Source organism: Austrofundulus limnaeus, unplaced genomic scaffold (assembly GCF_001266775.1).
Source record: "Austrofundulus limnaeus strain Quisiro unplaced genomic scaffold, Austrofundulus_limnaeus-1.0 Scaffold1120, whole genome shotgun sequence".
NCBI classification, from domain to species: domain Eukaryota; kingdom Metazoa; phylum Chordata; class Actinopteri; order Cyprinodontiformes; family Rivulidae; genus Austrofundulus; species Austrofundulus limnaeus.
Window position 1 is genome coordinate 33,057 of NW_013953522.1, and position 9,163 is coordinate 42,219.

Here is a 9,163-nt window from a genome sequence, read left to right on the forward strand (position 1 = left end):
GTAACTGAAAATATGGATGGAGGACCTCAGTTTAGCTTGTTTGTTGTGCTAGCACCGAGCTAATACATATAAGGCAAAATGGTGTCAGCGCTGAGTCATTTCTACCTTCTCCTCTCTGTCAACGCTCTCTGGCTTCATTTTAAAAAGCCAATCATCAGATATTGTCCAAGATTAACCTTCAGGGTGGATATAGCTCGCTCACACCGAGGACCTATCCACGTCATCATTTACCCAGAATAATTTGTGTGTAAATAAAATGGCCCCGTCCATGTAATATATTTTTAAACTTTTAGTTTAAAAATGATAAAAACTAAACATCCTACAGCATTTTTACAGTCTTTATTTTACAGTTAAAATATATGTTTATTAAATAAAGTCTAATGTTACAACTAATCATGGATCCCTTTAAGACTTGACTCAGGACTTGAGGCTAAAGACCTGAGACTTGCAAAACAAGGACATGGACCAACCTCTGTTACAAAGCAGCAAAAATAGTTTTTTCTAGAGGTGGTCCCACTGATGATCAATACATCTGATCAGCAGCTCCTGGCTGTTGCTGAACTTCTGTCATCATGAGGAAGCAGCAAGACTAAAACCTGTTTTTACTCATAGATTTTGTGTTTTGCTTTAGATTCATAAAGAGTGACAGAGCAGAATCAGATGTTTTTGTTCACTTGAGGTTAGAATTGATTGTCTTGGGGAAGACCTGATCAGTTTCACTACGTCCTGAAAGGTAGAACCTAAAACTAAAAAATAGTGGATTTTTTTAAAATATACAATAACTGTATAAAAATAGAGAATCCCAGTTTAAAGTTAATACCCTGACCATTCTTTGTAGAAAACAAAGAAAACCAAAAGGATCTAAGCCAACATTATCTGAATTTGTGTTGGTTTCCATCAGGACCCCACATGTGGAAGTTATAATGTGCAGCCACAGAAAACAACACAAACAGCATAAATGAGGAGGACAAACAAAAGGCAGAAAAACACAAAGCATTTCAGAGGTTCATGCATTATACATCAGGACAAGATCATCAGCATCACAGTTGCCGGCGGCCGATGAGACGCTGCGAGGGATGAAGGAGGTTGGAGCTGCGGGGGCGGGGGGATAATGGGATGTCTGAGGCAGGTGTCTGAGAAGCTGAATGAGACTTCTGCTTGTTTGTTTGTGTCTGGATTTGGACAAACATTCAGAGATGAAGTGATCCCACAAGGGAAAACCTGACTTTCCAAAATAAAGCTTCACTATGCTCTGTAGTTAATGTTGAAGAGGCAAAACAAGCCTGGTGAAAAACATGCTGACGTCACCATTTAGAAAGCATTATTACATTGTTTACTTTTATATTTTTTATATGGAGTGTTAAGATTTGATATTAGATCAAACTGTTTACAGATTCAAATTTCAGCTGGAATAATTAGCTAAAATCATCCCGACAGGTTTTTAAAACATTAATTTTAAAAGAATTTAAATAGTAATGTAACTGCAATATTTCACAAGGCAGGTATATGGTTGAATGGAGTACTGATATAACTTTGGTAGTGACAGGGGGTTATATTATTTTATTTTCATTTTTGTATATCTTATTGCTTTTCTTGTAGGCCTAAAATAGTTTTGTAACATTTTCTTATTGTATTTTGTTTTCACTCTGTCAGTTAATGTGCAAAAAGTCAAAACTATATGGAAAATTCATTTAAAAATATTTTGAATCTAAAAGAATTTAAACAGGCAGCATTCAGTGTTTTTCAATGAAAATATACCCTTGTGTTGTATTTGCAATAAAGCATGTAAAATTAAGTATTGGCATGTTTTCTAACCATACTAAATGCTTAATGTTCCTGAAGTTTCACAGCGCTGCACGATTTCTTTTGTAACTTTTCTGGAAATGAAAAATGCAGTTTTCTTATTCTTTTTCAGAAGTAAAGTTTGCGTAGTCAACGTGCTTCTTAAAAGAGGGGAAGTAAAAATAGTTTTCTTCAGTTTTTTTAAATTTATTTTTGTTTCATTTTTGTTCAATAAATAAAAGACATGTAAGCATCTGTTTTGTGTTTCTGTTCACTTAAGATTAGATTTGAATTGTTTCAGAACATGGAAAAGACCTAATCTGTTTTATTATGTCTTGAAAACCCTAGAATCTGAATGATTGTATGAGTGCACCTGCTGGATGTACATTTAAATATTATCACCAAACAACTTCAGCAAACATTAAGGGTGCACAGCCTGACTTCTACACCGTAGGTCTTGAGGCTCAAATCAGATTTTTTGAAAGAAAGAAAAAAGATATTTTGGCATGAACGTTCAATATATTCTAAATACACATCCATCTGACTCCAGTATGAACTCTTCACGGCCCTGATGCAACCCACATGCACAGAAGCTGACATGAAATCACATTCAGCTTGACGTTTACAGAAATAACTGAAGATGGACGCTAAATGTTAGCATGTTGATTCTGAAATTGTTCAATTAGACACTATTAAATAATTATCCGACATGTTCATGTCATGAAAAAAATCCAATATTGGGTCGCAGGGGGCAAAAAAAAACCTCTTCAAATTTTCAGACTGAAGACACGGGGGACAAATCATCAAAATCCCTCCCTCTGCCCCCTCACAGTACTCCCAATGTAGCACATATTGCACATAGCTAAGCATATAAGAAACAACAAAAGTGACAGCAGTTGTTTTTCATTCGATGAGATGGTGGAAGAGAGGCTCGTATTGTTTAATGAGGAGTCAGGAGAGGAAGATCTAAGTTTTTCTTCTAATTAACCGGAGAGAAGAAGAAAAGAAGCAATGAATGTCGATGGCATGTGTGCAAGCTCAATAGGATCAGACAATTTGCTCCTCTAAACTGGCCATGTTGTTATTAAAGCATTCCGGAGCTGACTTTTTTTAACGAAATAACATGCAGAAGAATGAACTGAAACACGCCCACCAAGTTATGACCAATCACAATGTGAGCCACATAGGTCTGCAAGACCCAGTTCTGACTGCATCCGATGGAAATAAACCAAAGCTACACAACTTTCATCACACAAGACTGTAAGCAAGACTTGTAAATAGAAGTATAAATCAGCCTTAACGGTATGAGACATGGTTCAGTACAACAAGAAAATGCAACAAATGCCAAATTCTACTTCCTTTTTTTAAGACAATAACATTGCCCTGAAGGCAAAACTCTTCATTAACTGATCGGTCTACATTACAACCATCACCTATGATCATGTGGTGTGGATCATGGCCTAAAGAACGAAATCTGAGATACAAGTGGTGAAAATGAGTTTCTTTGTAGGGTGGCTGCCTAAGACAGGGTGAGGAGCTCCGTCCTCTGGGAGGAGCTCCGAGTTGAGCCGCTGCTCCTCCACATCGAAATAGCTCAGTTCAGATGGTTCAGGCAAATTAATAAATACTTAAATATGCAGTGTTTATGTCTTTCTGCTCTGGGTTAAGAGCAAAAAAACCCAAATAATAAATCACTTCTATTCCAACATGACAGTTCTATTTTAAAAAGGAACAACAAAGCTGCTGTATTAATAGTGAAACAATGAACTGCAAGCAATAAGTTTAATTACTTTTAAACATCTCCCCCATTAAACATTTTTTGTAGCTTTAAATACTGAAAAATCAAGCTTACTATCAGGTTTTTTAAATAAAAAATAAAAACATCTGAAAACAAGTTAAAGAACGTTAAATAAAAGTTAAACTTAAAACCAACTGCAAACTCTCTCGTTGCAGTTGTCCCACATTTTCTCCACTGTGGTTAGGATGTGATGTGGAATCGAGGGACCATTCTGTTTATCAGACTGATGCTAAAAAAAACGCATAAAAGCAAACATTTGAGCCAATTGTTATTGTAGTTTACACATTTTTTTGCAATATGCCTATTGCACAGGCGTTCTTGTGATTATGATAACTTTTCGATGTATTGTACAGCCCTAAAACAAATGGTATTCAACAAAATGTTTTAAAGCACTAATTATTTAGCATAACTGCTTGCCATACTTGAACCTCTTGTCGTTCTTTGCTTCTGCTGTTGATCATGATTGGGAAACATTTACACACAGCAGTGTTGAAACAAGCATTCATGTTTGCTTGATATTAGATAGCATCGTTCACTGCCTCTTTACTGTAGTTACTCTATTTATTCATGTATAATACGATCTCATGTATAATACGATCTCATGTATAATACGATCTCATGTATAATACGACCCCCCACACACACTTTTTTGAGCTTAAAAAGCATAAAAAATTTAATCCTCAAACTACCTCCAATTTCAGACAGACTTCAAGATTTTTCAGCCTTTGCAGTCTTTATACATACAACAAATATAGTATATCAGCTGTAGCAGCATCATATGAATTCTGGTATTTTACACATAGTCCACCAGGATGCACCAACACAAAAGTCAGAGACTTCACATGAGATTTGGGCCATCTTCTGGGGGAAAAGCAGATTACTTCCTACTAGCGAGCACCCCCTCTGGTGGGGAAATGTTTTTTCAGGGATACAAAATTTTTCAGAACACCGGTAGACGGCAGCCATTACAGACGAACGTGTTTGTTGTTGTTCGAGGAGCGGCCCGGTCACACACTAATGTCAGCAGTTCGTTATCATTACTAAGGTGCAGGACTGCTTCCCCACCTTTTTTTTCACATCATGTCGCCTGCCTGGAACTATTTTTTATCTCGCTCTGAAGAATGAAGTAGTGTCAGAGGTAGGCTCGTTTCAACTGCTTTTTACAACGCTGTCTCATTTCTGCACTCAGACATTTTGCTAATATTTCAGTTAAAATACATAAGTAAAAATATTTATCCGATTATAATACTACCCCCAACTTTATGGATGATTTTATGGATTAAATTTTACGTATTATACTTGAATAAATACGGTAAATAAAAAGTGCACCTGCTTTGAGATTCTTGTATGTCATGATGGTTCGGTACAGTTACAGCCCTAACAAACATCCAGCGAGACGACAGATGAGGACAAACCAAGCTGGAGCATACATGTGAGGGGAGGTGGGGACATGCAGGGGTGAGCTTCTCCCCTCAGGTCACACTCACCTTGTGCAGGGTTGCCATAAGTAGCTGGGCCAGTGCCAGTGGGGGCTGTGGAGACGGGGAGCTGGGGAGGGGGAGGAGGCACAGGCGGGATTTCTAAAGGCGGGTTAGGGGCTTGTGGCGGGGCGTCTACGACAGAAGAAGGAGGCCCCGGGGTGGTGGCAGTGTTAGGGGGAGGTTTAGCTGTGTTGGATGGGGCGGGGGCTGAACCTGACGTGTGGAATAAAAGGGTTAAAGGTAAGAAGGGAGAGAAAACACAGGTGGAGGTGAGGGTTAAGTCAGAGTGAGAATGAGAAGAAAATTACACCCAGAGCTCCTGAATACAGGAACTCTCCATTAAACACATCAGTCAGGTTAGTTAGAGGCCAAATGAGTCGGGGAAAAGAAAATGTAAGGCGTTACCTGGGAAGGCTGTGGGCGGAGCTGGGGTTGGCACGGCGATAGGCACGCCCACACTGCCGCTACCGCTGTTCTCTCGGCTGCTGCTGCGACTGCTGCTGGGATGGCTGCCACCACTGCTCCCACTGCTGGTGACGAGGTAGCAAAAGATGTCAGAACAGTCATTTACTCACACACAGGAGTGCTGGGCACATACAAAAAGCAACAAACAAAACAAAAAACCCACCCTGTTCTTCAGCAGAAACAAGAGCGGCTACGTTTAACCATCTCCAAGCATGAAGACCTGGTCTCACTCAGGAACTAAACTCTAAACCTTAAAACTGGTTTGAATTTACTAACAAAATATTTATTTACTCAAACAGATAAAAAGTCCTGAGATGGCTCCTCGGATCCCGAAAGCAACTTGTTGCAAAACAACAAAACCAATCCAAGGACCTTTTGTCTTACTTTAGAACAAAAAACAAAAACATCCAAATAGTTGTCCATGTTTCATGTCAGGTAGTTGAGGTTGTTTGATTCAGTTTATTAAAAGCAGCACTGATGTGTCAGCAATGGATAAAGACAGACGCAGCAGGACAAAGACAGATATGACACAGTGTTAAAGCTGGAAGCATCGGGACATGAGGAAGACTTCCTGTTGACAGCAAAGAGGCTGACAGATGAGAAGGATGAGCTGTGAATGGAGCGGTGCAGGTGAAACACTCGAGAGGAGGGGGAGGAGGAGGAGGAGGAGAGTCGAAGGGAAGATTTGTGACTTTGTTCACAGAGCAGAAAATAGAAGTGTTGGGCCAAAAATATATATATAAAGGGGGGGGGGGGTTGGGGGGTTACAGAGACAATAATTTTCCTTGTTCTCATGTTATTTTCTTCCCTAACAAGTTGCAGAAAAATGGAAAAACACCTCTGCCTGTCTGGGATGTTCGAAGTTCAAAGGAAACGAGCCGACAGGATGACTGTCACTATAAAAACCTTCATGTGGCAGAGCTAAAATAGCTCCCAGGCTCCACTTCGACCTAAATTCTGAGTCCAACTGGGCTGCTCCTTGGAACTACAGCTAAAAGAACAAAAAGCTTTGAGTGGTCCAAAACAGGTGGGACATAACATAGTAAGGTGATTAAAAAAATGAACAAATTGAAGAAGAAAGATTTTCCTAAAAGTTGTTGGTATTTTAAATGCAGCAGAGAAGAAAGGCCAGAAGATTGAGGAAAAAGGGGATTTGTTTAAGGAAGTAAACAGAGGCATGCTGGGAGGTGGGAGGGGGTGGGGGTACCTGTACGTGCGGTTCCTCTGATTAACGGATGCAGTGCGTGCAGGGCTCGGCGCCACGTTGCGCGTCGGGCTTGAGACGTAGTCGTTAGGGACAACGGGAGGACGCACCGGCTCGAGCGTCCGATAGGGGGAGTGGCGCCTGCGAGAGGGTCAGGGGGTGGGGAGCCCAAGAGGTGAGGTGAGGTAAAAAGAGGGGCGGGGAGGGGGATGCATCCAAGAGGGAGGTGTTTGGGGGGAGGAGGGGGAAGAGGAGGGGGAGGAGAGCAAGAAACAAACAAGTGCAAACTTAAAAAATGTGGAATGACAGGTGGTGAACATCGGGACAGACTGTGGTCAACAGGTGATGTTTGAGGAAACCACACGGCTGCTGTGGGCTGAAGAACACCCCCTCTGCCACCATTAATACCCTCATTTCTGCTTTGAAGACACAAAAACATGACAACAATCAAATGACTCAATCTTATTTAAATTGAATCTATTACTCTGGAACATTGAACAAACCTGGCTTGATTCAAAAATAATCTTTATGTTGACCTAAACAGAATCATATTAATGTATTTAAACTGAAATCCTTAACATAGGTTTCAGGTTTATTTAGACATTTTAGTACAGTTTACGTCTATCACCTCAATGATAAAACTGCCTACAAGTTTTCAGCAAAGATGCACCAAGTTTGAATTTCTGGGTTGAAAGAGATTGTTTTTGTGCAGCTCTGACCGGATGAGATCACTTTAATCTGGTTAAATTTAACAGAATACTGTGATTTGTTTTCCCAGTTAACCCAGTGTTTTCACCTCACAATTATGATTACTAGTGGTGTCTCTGTATCGATACCAGTATTGGTATTGGGCCAGATACCAGCATTTTTGCAAGTGCTTGTACAAAATGCCCCAATATGCAGAACCAATATTGGGATACTAGTATTGATACTCCATTGAATTATTTGTTACAGTTTACATTTCAAGAGAAAAGTTGATAGTTTTATGTTAAAAAAAAATACAAGTTATGGGAAAGTCTCTTTTTTATTTTAAAATGTTGCAACATGAGGCTGCATATTTGATCTGATCCAGACTGAGGAGCTGTTAGGCCTATAAGGAAGGTGTTCTAAATAAAATTATTGTCTTTTTAAGGTCAGTGAGTAATGTTTAGGTTTTAACTCTGTAAGTACTTGATATCAGCAAGTAACCAAACTGAAATACTCATTTGGTTTAAGAAACACTAATATCGGAACACCCCTAATGATGACACTGAAAAAACGTTTATGATATATTATTAACAAAAAATCTTGAAAGTATGACTACAAATAATATGTAGAATTTTGTACAGATCACAAATTTACAACTAGTTTTTAATTTTATAGTTATGAATATTATTAATGTTATTACAACATACATCAGAAAATATGAAGAGTAAAAACTGTTGTCTTCACTAACTAAATATAAAATAATGTATAAAAATTATTTGTTACAGAAATATACTAAGTTTTGTTACAAATTTGGTTAGAATTTCATTGGAAATTGTATTTAATAGGATCTATAAGAAAGATGATTTGATTTTGATAATGTATGAATAAAAAGTGAAGACATAAAAAGCTTAAGACTTCTACCTACACTTTTTTTTTTCAGTCTATGCCTTGTCTTTTTTGACACTGACAGGAATTTAAAGATTGTGTATTATTTTATTTCTGTATTTTTGTTTTCCTGTAGTTGTTCAGATGGACCGGTTTTGGTGATTTTTATATTCAAACAATAAACAATAAATCTAGAGCACTTAATAAAATAAGCTGCAGTGGGTTTGATAAAGATAATTTAATTGTGGCTATATTCATCTGACTTTTTTTAAAGAAATTACAGATTTATAGTTTTTACACCAGTAAAAGCCATAGGAGACCCAACTACACTTGGAGAAAAGTTTAAATTTGAAATTGCACACTAGTCTGATTTTTGAGTTTCAAATTTAACCGACTCGAGCTTAAAAATCCTCTTGGATATTTTGGTGCATCTTTAAAGTCATTAAAATAACAGAAACCTCCTAAAAGTTACTTTTAATTCAACAGATGAGTCAGTTTTTAAACAAAGAGAAGAAGAAGAAAAACCCTGAGGTCCAGAGATGATCAAAGAAACGCTGCTGCTCTGCAGGCAGCTGACTTATTGCTGCTTTGGTAAAATGTTGTTATGAGGCAGCCAGAAGTGGTGATCTGAGTCACAAACACACAACTGAGAGAAAAACTTCAAAAAGAAAAAGTGAAGAAATAATGGAAAATCTGAAAGATTTTTCCCCACATGCTGGGGTGCAACATAGAAAGCTGGAGCTGATTGCTATGGTACTTGAAGAGATGCGCGCACGCGCACACACACACACACACACACACACGCACACACACACACACACACACACACATTAAATACACACATGTAAAGATTGTGATTAT

The 9,163-nt window shown here is 38.5% G+C and overlaps 1 protein-coding gene across 7 annotated transcripts in view; it reads right to left on the reverse strand.

Moving 5' to 3' along the window:
- Nucleotides 1-9,163, reverse strand: part of LOC106534233 (abl interactor 2) — a 35,499-nt gene that overhangs the window by 9,517 nt on the left and 16,819 nt on the right. For 3 of the 7 annotated variants that reach the window (XM_014030804.1, XM_014030802.1, XM_014030801.1), the window contains 3 exons: nt 6,734-6,871; nt 5,467-5,591; nt 5,068-5,274 (listed from right to left, as the gene is read on the reverse strand). In XM_014030804.1, coding sequence (XP_013886258.1) covers nt 5,068-5,274; nt 5,467-5,591; nt 6,734-6,871 — 470 coding nt within the window. The remainder of the gene's footprint in view (nt 1-5,067; nt 5,275-5,466; nt 5,592-6,733; nt 6,872-9,163) is intronic. The other 4 variants (XM_014030808.1, XM_014030807.1, XM_014030806.1 and 1 more) reach the window with 2 other exon arrangements.